Source organism: Antechinus flavipes, chromosome 1, assembly GCF_016432865.1.
Source record: "Antechinus flavipes isolate AdamAnt ecotype Samford, QLD, Australia chromosome 1, AdamAnt_v2, whole genome shotgun sequence".
Lineage (NCBI taxonomy): Eukaryota > Metazoa > Chordata > Mammalia > Dasyuromorphia > Dasyuridae > Antechinus > Antechinus flavipes.
The window spans coordinates 245,292,906-245,309,294 of record NC_067398.1 but is presented as its reverse complement, the minus strand read 5'-3'; the positions used below and the strand labels follow the sequence as shown (position 1 = coordinate 245,309,294).

The 16,389-nt window shown below is 35.4% G+C and overlaps 1 protein-coding gene across 5 annotated transcripts in view; it reads right to left on the bottom strand.

The window, feature by feature from the left end:
• The window catches only part of DHRS7B (dehydrogenase/reductase 7B), a 68,940-nt gene that overhangs the window by 15,050 nt on the left and 37,501 nt on the right, over window positions 1–16,389 (bottom strand). For 4 of the 5 annotated variants that reach the window (XM_051999515.1, XM_051999541.1, XM_051999523.1 and 1 more), the window contains exons 3-4: window positions 16,153–16,262; window positions 5,798–6,008 (exon numbers count right to left, since the gene is read on the bottom strand). In XM_051999515.1, the coding sequence (XP_051855475.1) occupies window positions 5,798–6,008; window positions 16,153–16,262 (321 nt within the window). Of the gene's footprint in view, window positions 1–5,797; window positions 6,009–6,449; window positions 9,906–16,152; window positions 16,263–16,389 lie in introns of those variants that run through there. The other variant, XM_051999530.1, reaches the window with a different exon arrangement.

Below are 16,389 nucleotides of genomic sequence, written 5' to 3'. Positions count from 1 at the left end.
ATTATCCCGTGCACTCACTTCTATTCCGATTTTTCCCCTCCCTCCCTCCACCCTTTTCCTCCAGATGGCAAGCAGTCCTATACATGTTAAATAGATTACAGTATATCCTAGATATAATATATGTGTACAGAACCAAACAGTTCTCTTGTTGCACAGGGAGAATTGGATTCAGAAGGCATAAATAACCCGGAAAGAAAAACAAAAATGCAAGCAGTTTATATTCATTTCCCAGTATTCTTCCTTTGGGTGTAGCTGCTTCTGTCCATCCTTGATCAATTGAAACTGAATTAGCTCTCCAATCTGGAATTATGCCCAAAAAGTTATCAAACTGTGCATACCCTTTGATCCAGCAGTATTTCTATTGGGCTTATACCCCAAAGAGATACTAAAGAAGGGAAAGGGATCTGTATGTGCCAAAATGTTTGTAGCAGCCCTGTTTGTAGTGGCTAGAAACTAGAAAATGAATGGATGCCCATCAATTGGAGAATGGCTGGGTAAATTGTGGTATATGAATGTTATGGAATATTATTGTGCTGTAAGGAATGATCAGCAGGATGAATACAGAGAGGCTTGGAGAGACCTACATGGACTGATGCTAAGTGAGATGAGCAGAACCAGGAGATCATTATACACTTCGACAACGATATGGTATGAGGATGTATTCTGATGGAAGTGGATTTCTATGACAAAGAGACCTAACTGAGTTTCAATGGATAAATGATGGATAGAAACAGCTACACCCAAAGAAGGAACACTGGGAAACGAATGTGAACTATTTGCATTTTTGATTTTCTTCCCGAGTTATTTTTACCTTCTGAATCCAATTCTCCTTGTGCAACAGGAGAACTGTTCGGTTCTGCAAATATGTATTGTATCTAGGATATACTGCAACATATTTAACATATATAGGACTGCTTGCCATCTTGGGGGGGGGGGGTGGAAGGAGGGAGGGGAAAAAAAACGAAACATAAGCGAGTGCAAGGGATAATGTAAAAAATTACCCTGGCATGGATTCTGTCAATACAAAGTTATTATTAACTAAAATAAAATTTAAATTAAAAAAAAAAAGAAACTGAATTAGCTCTCTTTATTGAAGAGATCCACTTCCATCAGAATACATCCTCAAACAGTATCGTTGTTGAGATATATAATGATCTCTTGGTTCTGCTCATTTCACTTAGCATCAGTTCATGTAAGTCTCACCAGTCCTCTCTGTATTCATCCTGCTGGTCATTTCTTAATATTCCACAATAATATTCCATAACGTTCATATACCACAATTTACCCAACCATTCTCCAATTGATGGGCATCCATTCATTTTCCAGCTTCTAGCCACTACAAACAGGGCTGCCACAAACATTTTGGCACATATAGGTCCCTTTTCCTTCTTTAAGATCTCTTTGGGATATAATCCCAGTAGTAGCACTGCTGGATCAAAGGGTATGCACAGTTTGATAACTTTTTGAGCATAGTTCCAAATTGCTCTCCAGAAGGGCTGGATGTGTTCACAATTCCACCAACAATGTATCAGTGTCCCTGTTTTCCCACATCCCCTCCAACATTCCACATTATCTTTCCCTGTCACTCTAGCCAATCTGACAGGTGTGTAGTGGTATCTCAGAGTTATCTTAATTTGCATTTCTCTGATTAATAATGATTTGGAGCATATTTTCATATGGCTATAAACAGTTTTAATTTCTTCATCTGAGAATTGTCTGTTCATATCCTTTAATCATTTATCAATTGGAGAATGGTTTGATTTCTTATAAATTAAAGTCAATTCTCTATATATTTTGGAAATGAGGCCTTTATCAGAACCTTTGACTGTAAAAATGTTTTCCTAATTTATTGTTTCCCTTCTAATCTTGTCTGCATTAGTTTTGTTTGTACAAAAACTTTTCAATTTGATAAAATCAAAATTTTCTATTTTGTTGTCAATAGTGATCTCTAGTTCTTCTTTGGTCATAAATTCCTTCCTTTTCCACAGGTCTGAGAGGTAAACTATCCTATGCTCTTCCAATTTATTTATAATCTCATTCTTTATGCCTAGGTCATGAACCCATTTTGCCCTTATCTTGGTGTACGGTGTTAAGTGTGGGTCAATGCCTAGTTTCTGCCATACTAATTTCCAATTTTCCCAGCATTTTTTGTCAAATAATGCGTTTTTATCCCCAAAACTGGGGTCTTTGGGTTTGTCAAACACTAGATTATTAAAGTTATTGGCTGTTTTGTCCTTCGAACCTAACCTATTCCATTGATCAACTAAACTATTTCTTAGCCAATGGTTTTAGTAACTGCTGCTTTATAATATAATTTTAGATCTGGTACAGCTAGGCCACCTTCATTTGATTTTTTTTTTCATTAGGGGGAATGACTTTCAATGACTAACATCCCTATTCCATTCAACCATTTAATACTGGGTAACTTCTAATAGGATATTTACTTCAAAGATACACACTCCATTCAATTCCTTATCTGGACGTGGACAACATTTTCCATCATGGAACTGTCTTGGATTATTGTATTGCTAAGAATCCTTACCACTCTACCTTGGTCAGTAGAGGGTGATATGGGAAGAAAAATAAAGCTTGAAAGTTAGTTTAGTTACTACATACCATTGGCCCTGCCAAGTTCATGGCCAAAGTTGTAATCAGTGATGAATGAGCCCTTTTGCTAATACAAAGACAGCTCACTGGGCATCAGAGCAGCATTGGTTTGTAAATATGGATTAGATTCTGATTTCCAGACTGGAATCACTTGTTCTTTGAAACCATCATGGTCAGAGACTCATGTGCCAAGACCTTCAATTGTGTGAGATGGCAGTAGGAAGGCATTGTATGGACTATATATACTGATGTAAAACTTTCTACCTTGGTTGATTGCCATTTGCTTCAAATTCTTTTAAACCTCCACAAGCCTCTGATAATAACTTTTTCGTCCCGCCTCTCTCCCCCACCCCCTTAGTTGAGTACCTAGCCTCATACTTCATCAAAAGAAACTGAGGCTATTTAACATCTCTGTCTCCTCATCTCATATCTCTAAAATCATCCTGTACTATCTTCTCTGATAGATAAAAGTGTCCTTCCTATTTGCCGAGGCCAAACCCTCAATATACAACCTAAATCCCATCCCAAGTTCTCTAGCACATTGCCCCTTTCACTTATGTACTAATTAGTTCCTTTCTAGTTTTCCATGTCCCCCCTTCCTTTAAAAAAAACAAAACATAACAAAACCATTTTAATTTAATCTGACAATTTTTGCTACCTAAGTGTCATTTTATATCTGCTCTCACCAATGCCTAAACTTCTTGGGAAAGCTACCACTTCTCTCATTCAATTCTATAATCTATAATCTAATTTCCATAATTTAACTAAAACTGCTCTCCAGAGTTAATAGTTGACAAGTTTAATTGGCCTCGATACCTTTTCTATATTTCTCTGTAGCCTTGGATACTGTTTATCAATTTCTTTTGGAATCTTCCCTCTCTAAATTGCAGATGATCCCAAATCCTAATCCAGACCTAATCTTTCTCCTGAGTTCCAGTCTCACATTACTAATTGCTTTGAGATCTTGAACTGGTCTAAAAATGTCCAAAAACAGAACTCACATTTCTTACCAAATTCCTTTTCCCAACTTCCTTATTACTACCAATCCGTCAACAAATATTTGTTAAAAACCTTCTATGTGACAGGCACTGTACTAAGCACTGGGAATACAAAAAAAAGAGGCAAAAGGTAGTCCCAGCTCTCAAGGAGTTCATGATCTCTTGGGAAAGATACACAGATACATATATAAACAAGCTGCATACAGGCTGACAACTTGAATATCATCCTTGACTTCTCACTCATATCCCACAAATTTAATCTGTTGCCAAATCTTGTTTCTACCTTCACAACACCTCTTATATCCCCTTTTTGCCATTAACACAAATGCCATCTTGGTAGATCACTGCAATAGCTTTCTGGTTTGTCTCCCCCCTCTCTAATTCATCCTTTACTCAGCTGCCAAAATGATCTTTCTATAAAGGTCATGTCTGACTATATTGATCCCACCCACCTCAATTAACTCCAGTGGCTTCCCATTACTCCCAAGGTAATAAAGCCTTTCACAACCTTGCCTCTCCCTCTTCTTACACTTTGTTCACTGCCACATATTTTGCAATCCAGTGACACTGGCATTCCTGCTATTTCTTGAACTGAATATTTCATTTTTCAACAGTATCATTTCTTAGGCTGTCATCCAGGTCTGGAATCTTCTGCCTCTCAGCTTCGCTAGCTTCCTTTAAGACATTTTCCATCTTTTGCAGGTGGCCTTTCACTGACCATCCACTCTCTGCTTATTCCTTAAGAGAAGTCATAAGTTTATAGAACATAGTTGTTGAAAAATACTGATAATAATATTTTTGAAGTTAGTACAGCTGTGTCTCCCAAATAATATGTTGTCTACCATGAGCTTGGTTTTCTCCCTGGTAATAAATTCCTAAAATAATATTTTGTTCTGACCTCTGATATGCAAAAAAGCCACCTCCAGGTGGCTGCCCAAAATCAGAGTTATAAGAACTCTCACTTTCAGAAGAGTATTTTAGAGCACACTTTCACTCTATAATACCCCCTTCCTGCTGAATAAAGCCATGTTTCCATGTTCCTCACAAAGTACCGTTCTCATGTAAGCTATACTCTGTTAATATATATGTGTGAGTCAAAATGTTACCTGTTCTTCTTTTCCCTTCTCTCTCTTCCCCATTGCTTGAAATAAAACTTGCAATGAACTGATTTCTATTGTTTTATTGTTATTCTCAGCTTCTGAACTCTTTAGGGAGTTGTTTTCCCCAATATATCTGGCTGACCCATGGATTTTTTCTTATATATAAACTGGATCACTTGACAAAGAATTAATTTATTGACAACTTGCACCTACAGGGGGAATATGACACTGTGAACCAGTTATAGAAAACAAGAATCAATAGAGGACTCCTTTATGCCAGAGATCTATCACGAATCAATTGCTGAAAATAACATGGAAAACAATGGGAATCAGTTCAATGCAAAGCTTTATAACAAGCAATGGGAAAGAGAAAGAAGGGAACAGAAGGAAAAAGAGAAAACTCTTATAATGGCAAGACCACCAAACTAATCTCATAACAATGGTTTTTATGTAAAGATACTATGAGCCACAGGGTCCCTCAAGAAGAGACTGTCATGGTAGTCTCAAGACCACAATAACCTCATTCTTAGCACAGTGCTTGGCAAGTTTGTACTGAAGGACTACAAGACCAAAGGTGACAATTGTAGCTTCCTAAAGAGTGAAGACTGTCTTATTTATCGAATGTTATCTCCCAATTTTTTGCTCATAAAAGACCCAAAGAAAACAGATATTCAATGAAGGAATGAATGACTGACAATTTTAAATGGTAAATTCAATGCCCCTTTGTCTCCTCCTCCGAAATGAAATTAATAGCAAGCACAACTCAAATGAAAAACTGTGCTTGCTAAGTTCTCTCATGAGAAGTAAGACCGAGGTAAGAAAACCCCAATTCCTGTCCCAAAGGAAATTTTGATCAAAAATTCACACTGAATAGGAAAACAGTAGCATGGAACTAAAATTTGGGAATATATCATGAGATGAAGTTATAAACTAAATGTAGCAAAATTTGGATAAATGAAATAACCAGTAATCAAACTATTATGAAAATAAACAATGGGATGGGTAAGAAAGGAAAACAACAGAGGGTGACTGAATAAGAGGCCAAGTTAAGAAAACATTTCTCTATTTAAAAGAAATCCATTGTCATTGTACCTTTTGTTAAGGCAACAGGACCAAAGTAGTTTGTCTCCATCACTTTTTTGTCCACCTCCAGGGCAGTATCCATTATTGTGCCTCGATAGCTGATCCCTGCATTATTGATTAATATGTCCACATAACCAGTGTATTGTAGGATTTCATTCGCTGCAGGGACTATAGTGTCAGAATCAGCAAGGTCAAAGACTACAATATGAGGCCTGTGTGTCTGGATTTGAAAAACAAAATGATAACATAATTCAATTTCTGAACAACAATCATTCGATCAACATATATATTCACGTTTTGCAGAGCTATGGGAAACCAGGAAGAATCAAACATTCTGAAAACTCCAAATGTGGTCAATCTGATCTTTGACTGGAAAGTTAGCTAGGATCCCAGAATTTTATGACCTAGCATAAAATTGCCAGGTTATCTTCATGCCTTTCAAAGCATTCTTTTCATGGAATACTTCAACCTGGTATGAGCAGCTTTCAGCTTGATTCAAATTATTGTCTTCCAAAGGCTGTAATATCAGGAAATTAGCGGTGAACTCAAGATATTTAATTACTAGTCTACCCTGCAAGTATACTGGTCATTCTGAAATAATCGAGATCTGTTAATTATAATAGAAACAGTATTCAAACCCAGTTTGTCATTAAGAACTTACTATGGAACAGCTAGGTGGTGCAGTGAATACAGTACCAACTCTGTAGTCAGGAGGATCTGAGTTCAAATGTGATCTCAGACACTTAACAGTTCCCAGCTGTGTGACCCTGAGCAAGTCATTTAACCCCAATTGCCTCAGCCAAAAAAAAAAAAGAAAGAAAGAAAAGAAAAAAAAAGAATATATTACAAGGCACCTACAAATCTCTCCAAAGAGATTTCTTTTCATTCCTTAATCCTTTATGTTCATCATATTCTGAAACTACTTAGGAGATGAAAAGCTAACTACTAATACTGTCAACTTTTACTTAATCAGAGACTCAGGAGTATCTAGGGTCTTGGTTGTTACAACTCTCCCTTTAGTACAGGTTGCCTACCTTTTGACCTCTGTCATCATCTCTTCCACTGAAAAAATGGCAGAAGGAAAAAAAAATGGAACTCATGTACATTGATTTTATTATGGTAAGTAACTGATGAAAACTGTTATAAGAAAAGCTTGAAACTTAAGGATGACAGTGCTCTTTTCAAAACGTGTCTTCTGTTTCTTTGGCTATTTGAGAGCTGGGTATAATATACTAGGGCTATAAGGATATGTATGACCTAAACCAAGGTATGTTTTGCACTATACCTGTCTAAAAGGCAGAAATCAGATCTGTGTAACTCCTTTTGTATAACGAGCAAACACTACACACTATAGGTACTTAAAAGTTGTTGACAACAATGAAGATGATGATAAAAAGACTGACACTGGTTGTAATCAATGTATTTCTATGTGGTGGATGATTCAAAAAATTAGAGCATAGTGGGAAGTAACTTTATTTTGCTGAAGCATAGAATAGGTTAGGCATTAGCATGAAATTAGCCCACATCAGCAGGGTAGCAGATTGTCAAGGGGTTTTATAACGTCAGTCCAAGGAATTTGGACTTTAAAGGATTGCATTGACCAATGACATAATCTGGTTTATGCAGAAGAGTAATCTGGAACTAGTACAGGATGGTTTGGTAGGGAAAAGACAAGATATGAGGAAATGAAGTGGGAAGCTATTGTGATAAGTCTATGTGTTTACCACATAGGTCATGTGGGCCTGTGATGGGATAATGCCAGCAGAAAGGTTCTGACTATAATTGAAAGATATTGTGTAAGTAGAACTGACAGAACTTGGTAATTGATTAGATGTAGGAAGGGAAGGAAAAGAGGTAATTAAAGAAAATGCTGAAGTTTCAAGCATATGTGATTACCTTTAGCAGAAAGAGAAGTAAGAAGAAAGAATAGAACTGGGGAGAAAGATAATAAGTTCATACAATAATATTAATAACAATATGGATTGTTTATGCAACAAGGTATGATGTGGAAGGAAACCAAAACCAAAAAAAAACATTGCATACATAAACTATTAAGATATTACACAAGGTGTAGGATGCTGAAACAATGCATTTAACACAACATTTTTTGACTAGGCAAATTCAACAAATACATAATGAAGGTCTACTATAAACAATGCAGTTTTAAGTGTTAGGAGAAAGGCAAAGATGAATAAAAGATCTTTGCTTTCAAGGTAGTACTTCTTCCTCTAAAACACTCCTTTCCAAGAGCCTCCCAGACTAAATATCCAAACCAGTGGAGAATGCCCACTCATGCTTCAGACATGACTTACCTTCTTTCCTTCAACTCCTCTTTTCCCTCTAGTTCTAGAACTGTGAATCATGATCAAATGAACTCTGCCATGTTCTTGGTCAATCTACTGACAGATACTCCCCCGTTACTCTTACATGCTTATTGTTTTTCCCATTAGAATATAAACTCTGAGGGCCAGGACAGTCTTTGTATCCCCAGCACTAAACTATAGATTGGCCCTTTGTATGTGCTTAATTAATGATTTTTCATTCATTGAAGAAGCTTACAAACTATAAGGTGCAATGATATTTTCAAATAACTACAATACAAAATAGAATATGAAAGGTTTGTACATTAAAGACCTCCTCCTAATGCTCAATGTGACATGGAAGTCTCTATGGATTCCAAAGGCGAATAAAAAGCAGATAGCAAACAGTAAACAAAAAAGATAAAGTAGAAGCTTTCTAGTATTGGAAGGAAGGAAAGAAAGAAGGAAGGGAGGGAGGAAGGGAGGAAGGAAAGAAGGAAGGAAGAAAGGAAAGAAGGAAAGAAGGAAACTTTTATTAACTTTATGTTCTCTGTGCCAGGAATTGTATCAAGCATTTTACAAATATTTCATTTGATCCATTTAACAACTGTGGAAGACTGCTACTGTTATCTATCCCTATATTAATGGATGAAGAAAGAGGCAGACAAAGGTTAAGTGACTTCCCAGGGTAACATAGCTAATAATTAAGGCTGGATTTAAACTCAAGTCTTCCTAATTCTAGGCCCAGATTTTTATCTTCTATGCCACCCACAAGGAATTCAAGCATAGTCTAAATACACAATCTATATTTTGGGAGAACAAGATTTCAAAGGGATCATAAAAGGGATAAAAAGCATCCCAGAGCTTAAAATTCCTTAGGGGAACTAAGTCCAGAAAAAAATGGAAATTTCTCAAGAATGAAATTTTGAAGAAACGAGAAGTAATTGATAAAATAGAAAAAGGAGTTTTCTTTTCTTTCTTTCCTTTTTTTTTTTTTTTTTTTGTAAAAGCTTTTTATTTTCAAAACATATACATAGAGGCAGCTAGATGGCACAGTGGATAGAGCACTGGCCCTAAAGTCAGCGGGACCAGAATTCAAATCCAGAGTCAGACACGTAACACTTCCAAGCTGTGTGACCCTGGGCAAGTCATTTAACCCCAATTGCTTCAGCAAAAAACAAAACCATATACATAGATAATTTTCAACATTTACTCTTGCAAAACTTTGTGTTCCAAATTTTTTTTCTCCCTCCCTTCCCCCAGCCTCCTCCCCTAGAAGCAATCCAATATATGTTAAACATGTGCAATTCTCTATATATTTCCACAATTATCATATGCTGCACAAGAAAAATCAGTTCAAAAGGAAAAAAAATGAGAAAAAGCAAAATGCAAATAAACAAGAACAAAAAAGTGAAAATACTATGTTGTAATCCATACTCAGTTCCCACAGTTCTGTCTCTGGGTGCAGATGGTTCTCGCCATCAAAAGTCCATTGGAACTGGCCTGAATTACCTCACTGTTGAAAAGAGCCATGTCCATCAGAATCAATCATCACATAATCTTGCTGTTGCTGTGTATAATGTTCTCTTGCTTCTACTCACTTTACTCAGCATCAATTCATGTAAATCTCTCCAATTCTCTCTGAAATCATCCTGTTGGTCATTTCTTACAGAACAATAATATTCCATAACATTCATATACCATAACTTATTCAGTCATTCCCCAACTGATGGGCATCCATTCAGTTTCCAATAAAGAGAGTTTTCTAATGAAACCAATGTGGAGACACAAAACTCATACCAACATAGATGAAAAAAAAAGAGAAAAAAACATTAAGAAAAGGAATGGGAAGTTCTCAAAACAAAGAAATATGAGTTATAAATAACCATATGAAAAATCACTAACATTAGAGAAATGAGAATTAAAACAAACCTGGGGTTCCAACTGACACTTAATGGATTAGGCAATGTGACAAAAAAAGAAAAAAATGATTATTGTTGGAAGTTTCCAGAAGATAGGCAAACTTATGCTCTGTTGGTAGAGCTAAAAATTGATCCATCTATTCTGTTTCATCATGTTAGATCTTTTCCCCTTATTTTCCAATATTGATTTATAAATGCCTGAATTCGTTTACTAAATCTAGAAATATATTTTTTTCAATACAAATGTTTTCCCTGTTAATTTATCTACTTTTGTTCAACATCTTTAAATTTTCTTCTTTCTAAGATCTTTAATAACTTCAATCTCCTTTCCCCCCATCCTCTCACCCCGATTTCCTCCTGCTCCTTACTTTCTGACTCTGTTCCCCTTGATAGTGATTTCCTTGAGGGTGGATCTCAGAATCTCAGCCTCCTTCTACGCTGGGCAATTCAGTTTACCAGCCAAGACCTCTGCCCCAAGTGAACTGACCCCATATGGATGGTGTGCACTTTCCTTTAAGCTCAGTAGAACATTGCAAGCCTTCCACTTACACACAGTGTCCCATCCTGGAAACATATCCTGCTCCCTCTGTTCCTCAGTTCTCTGGCCACTATGCTCATGCTCTGGGTTGTCCATCCTGGCATGAGCAGAACTTCTGAGCTGGTGCTACACAGCTATCTGCTCCACGCCAGCAGTTTAGAGCTGTGCTGGGGCTATTGGGTTATAGCCTTCAATATATACTTTTGCTGCTCAAAGACTGCTGGCTAGCTGCTGCTGCCTGAGTAATTTCCACAGCTGAAACTAGGACTCCATGGCATTGGAAAGAGGAAGGGGGACTGGGAGAAGAGTGAGATTTCATTTGGACCTACTTGTTGGGTCTGTGGGTTGGTAATTGGGGCTCAGGGAGGACTAGTGTTTCTGGTATGAATCCTCCTTTGTTGTCCACCTGATGAATCCTACTCTCACCTGTGACACCAAGAAACTATAAAATGCACAGTGACCACATTCTAGAAAACTATCCTGGCAGATAGGATAAACAACACTGAGGAGTAACTGAGAAGTTCAGATCTGTCGGTGAGTGAGGGGATATCTACCCAAAGTATGTGAAACAGGCAGATGCCAACAATTTGTTTCAAGTCATGTTGTCAAAGATACCAAGGTCATCCGCTGCATCCCTGATGATTACTTAATTTTTGTCCTGCCACTGGACTTTGTTGTGACTTAGGTAGGAAGAGAGAGAAAAATGCTGATGACTTTGTGCAGTTCTCTTAAGTCCAATTCACACACAAGACATTACCCTGTGATGTCATTGATGCTTTTTAAAAATGAAAGACAAACCACAGTGCTGAAAGTGCTCAGAATCCAGTAAGTCTCAGTTCATGGATTTTTTGTTTGTTTTTTTAAATCCTTTTGGATTCTGAATACCCTAAAGCATGAGGATAGCTGAAGTTACTTTTTCTTTGAAACATTATTTCTGCTTTGGAGATGTTTGAGAGGTCATAGAGATCAGAGAAAATATGTAATCTTCCATCTTGTTGCTCGTGTCATCCAGAAGCCACTTGATCCAGCTATTCTAGACAGCAATTTGGAACTATACTCACATAAAGAATTACTAAATTGTATATATCTATTGATCCAGCATTATCACTACTGTGGATTTATATCCCAAAGAGATAAAAGAAAAAGGAAAAGAACTCATATGTAAAAATGTTTATAGTAGCTTTTTTGTTGTAGCAAAAAAATTAGAAACAAAGGGGAGATTCCCATTAATTGAGGAATGATGAAACAAATTATGATATTTGGATGAAATGGAATTACAATTAGATCAAGATTGTTGTAAACAGTAAATCTCCTGAAGTGGTTGCATCACTTGAATTTGTACTTTTTACTGCATATGTCCATTGGGTTGAAACCAATGACCATGTTTTACAAAATTAATTTTGTGCAAATTCTAATACATATAACCACTTTGGGTGATTATTACTTGTACTAATCATGACCTAGCTGTATTATTGTGCTATAAGAAATGAGGAAAGGAATAGTTTCAGGGAAACAGAGGAAAAACTTATATGAAGGGATACAGAGAGATGAATGAAAAGAACAATTTATACAACAATAGCAGCACTATACTGAAAACTTCCATTGAAAGACTCCAGAAGAGCAATAATGAAGCATACACTGACCTGATAGGTGTGAGAGATTTAATGTGCAGAATGAGACATATGTTTTTGGATACAGCAAAAATAAGGATTTGCAAATGTGAGCATTTGACTCTGCTTATTTGTTACAAAGATGATATTTTTCTTTTTATTTGGAAGAGGAGAGAGGAATAAAGATGAAGAAGGAAAGAAAGAAAAGTGGGTTACAGAAACATTTTTTAAAAGAAGAGAACAGTAGGGAGTACAAAACGAAATATGAATAAGCAGGGCAACTCTAAAAGTAATATGTTGAATTTATTAAATACTTTTTAAGAGAAGCAAACTATATACAATAAAGATTAATAGTTTGACATGTAATTCCTTTTTTCTACTCTACTATGAATATGAAAATGTTCATTTTTTGATGTTTATTAAAAATTTAAAAAGAAATATCCCATAAATCTAATTCTAACAAAACCCTAAATATTATCTAGACAGAATAACAATCAAGAAATTCAATGAGAAAGTATCAGTGACTTCTATCCTAGAATTGCACCAAAAAATGTCAACTAAGTGCTCAATAGGAAAAGGAATTTTTTCCCCCCTGAGGCAATTGGGGTTAAGTGACTTGCCCAGGGTCACACAATTAGGAAGTGTTAAGTTTTGAGGCCACATTTGTACCCCGGGTCCTCCTGACTCCAGGATTGGTACAGAAGAAAAAGAAAAAAAAGTAAACATAGATGTGTTGATTTACATTCAGTCTCCATAGTTTTCTCTCTGGATATGGATGGCATTTTCCATCCAAAATTTAGGATTGTCTTGGATCACTGAACCACTGAAAAGAACCAAGTCTGTCATAAATGATCATTGTACAATCTTGCTATTATTGTGTACAATGTTTGCCTGGTTCTGCTTATTTTGCCAAGCATTAGTTCATGTAAATCTTTCCAGGCCTTTTAAAAATCTGCTTGTTCACCATTTTTTATTGAACAAAAATATTACATTACTTTCATGTAGCATAATATATTCAACCATTCCCCAATTGATGGGCATCTATTCATTTTCCAATTCTTTGCCATCACAAAAAAAAACTGCTACAAATATGCAGGTCTTTCCCCCTCTTTTATGATCTCTTTGGGATACAGACCCAGTAGAGACACTGTCTGCACAGTTTTTTGGTTCTTTGGACATAGTTCCAAATTGCTCTCTAGAATGGCTGGATCCATTCACAGTTCCACCAACAATGTATTAGTGTCCCAGTTTTCCCACATCCCCTCCAACATTTATCATTATCTTTTTCTGTCATCTTAGCCAATCTGAGAGGTGGGAGGTAGTACCTCAGAGTTGTTTTAATTTGCATTTCTCTAATCAATGTTTATTTAGAGCATTTTTTCATATGTTTATAGGTGGTTTTAATTTAATCTGAAAATTATCTGTTCATATCCATTCATCAATGACTTGTAGTCTCATAAATTTGATACAGTTCTTTATATATTTAAGAAATAAAGCCTTTATCAGAGACACTGATGTAAAATTTTGATGTGTTAGTTTTGTTTGTGCAAAAACCTTTTAATTTAATGTAATCAAACTTGTCTAATTCTTCTTTGGCCATAAATTGCTCCCTTCTCTAAAGATCTGATAAATAAATTATCCCAGAAAGGGAACTTTTCAAGTAAAATGAATTCCAGTGTAACTAGAGACAAAACATACATGGCCTTTAAGGCTCTGTCCAGAGATACCAAGAATAGAGTGCTTCCTTGAAAAAGCTCCAAGAATGGGATCTTGGGAGTCCCTGGAGAATAGCAAGAGGCAACAACCAGCACAGTGCTAACTAGTGTACCACAGAGCTGATAGGAAAACAATCCAGGGCCTCTGAGATCCCTAACAATGTGTCTGAGACTGACACATCAGTTTGAAAATCATCATTTAAAAAAAAAAAAGGAAACCTGGACACATTTCAAAAAAACCATAAATAAAAACTGTCCAGATCTATTAAAATAAGATAGCAAAGATAAAAAGACCTCACCAATTAATTATCAAAGGAACCTTAAACTGAAAACATCTAAGAGTATCTGAGCCCAAATAAAAAGCTCTTTCAAATGCTTAAAACTTTTAGGTAACCTCTATTGCTTCTCCTAATGTATTAGTCTAGCAACCTTGTTACAAAATAGCCAAGTATGGTCTGTCCTTGAAACAAGTATTTTTTTTTTCCCATACTCTGTTTTCTAGATGTTTATTAATCTTCAAATTATCAATAGATTCCAGAATTTTGCTAGGAATGAGTAAATCTAGCTAGCTTATAGTTTGAAATTTTTATTCTCTTTCCTTTTTTGGAGATTGAGACTTTTGGCTTCCAATTCTGCCTGGTTTATCACAACATTTTACTGACAACAATTATTTCACAATTATATTTACCATTTTTAAAAACTGTTTTCATTTTCAATTTTAAACACAAAAAAGGGCAAAAAATTAGGTTTGATAGATATTATGAATCTCTACTTTGAAATATGTATAATAAATTTTACATACAACCTATTTAACATGTATAGGACTGCTTGCCATCTGGGGGAGGGGGTAGAGTGGGGGAGGGGAAGAATCGGAACAGAAGTGAGTGCAAGGCATAATGTTGTAAAAAAATTACCCTGGCATGGGTTCTGTCAATAAAAAGTTATTTAAAATTTTAAAAAATGATAGAATTAATAAAAACATATTTCCAAAATAAATAAATAAATAAATGAATTTTACATACTGCTTTCAAAATTGTGCTGCTTAAGTATACTTCCTATTTCATTCAAGGTTCATTTTCTTCCCTGTTGGATTATACTCAATTTTACTAAGTTACTTATTATCTTTGCCATTTATTAACATATGATCATATCTCTTTGAGAGCTTCAACTTCTTATGAGCATAATAATACTTGTCCTGACACTAAATACATTACATGATTGTGAGAAAAGCAGGATCAAGATGAAATAATATTATATATGGCCAAAATTGAGATAAAACTCTAATTAAAACTTAGGTGTTTATTGCAAGCAAAGCAAGGTTTAGATGAAGATGAAGGCTTTGAAGGACAATAATTATTTGCACATGTAAGCTTTGGTTTGTATGTTTTAAAAATTTTGCTAATTTTTATTTTGTTGTACTTCATAAGGGAGGAATATAATAACATACAGTAAAAGCTTGAAATGACACTGTTAGGTTACAAGACAATTATTGTGAGTTACTCCCTCCCCAACACCCATTTTACTTAGGTTTTCTTTTATACTTTCTTATATTGGATCTACAATCACCTTCTTTCCAGCTATAGAATGCATTCCTGGTCCTAGAATTATGAGAACTGATTCTCAAAAGGACCAAATGTTTTTTTCCTTCACTCAACAATTATTTATAAGTTGCTTTTTATGTGCAAAACACTGTGATGGGCAATGATAAAGCCTCTATTTTATTAAATTAAAAAAAAACAAACAGCAAATTTTGACAAGAATCAAATTAGTTGGGGGAAGCAGGAAAATGTTAGAACTGGTAAAAAATAATCTGGGAAGAAAGATCCATGAGACCGAATCTTTTCATCTTTAAAAAAAATTGACTAATACTATCAGGCATATCTGATGTTATCTACTTTTTTTTGCCTTTTAAAAATTATTTATTACAAGAGGAGATGGATAAGATATTTGGAAATGAAGATAAGAAAACTATATCTCTATATACATAGAGAGAGATGATATATATAAAAATATATATCATATGTAGATAATTAATATATATGTATATATACATGTTTTTAAATGACAAGCTATTACTTGAAAATTGGGTGCCACATCTATTTTCATGTAGTAAGCAATGAGCAGCCATAATATAAAACCAAAATTTCAGCAAAGTGCCCAGTAACTCCAAAGCTACATAATTTGCCATCTCTTCACTAAGAAAGCACCAAGTGCTCCTCAGTAAGATTGAGAGCACAGTTCTTTAGTCTGTTTATCTCCTTTTATCATTCTGTTCTTACCTTTCGAGAGTGAGTAGCAGATAACTCACTAACGAACTCTTCTAGCTTCTCTTGACTTCGTCCACAAAGAATTAACTTAGCACCAGCCGCATGAAAAACTTTAGCACATTCTAAAGGAAAAAACAAATTTTATAAATGAAAATATCTAAAATCATTCTTTACTAATGTAATTAAATGGATACTTACTGAAAATTCAGAAGATACAGATGACTGTCCAATGCATTTCTGCCAAAACCT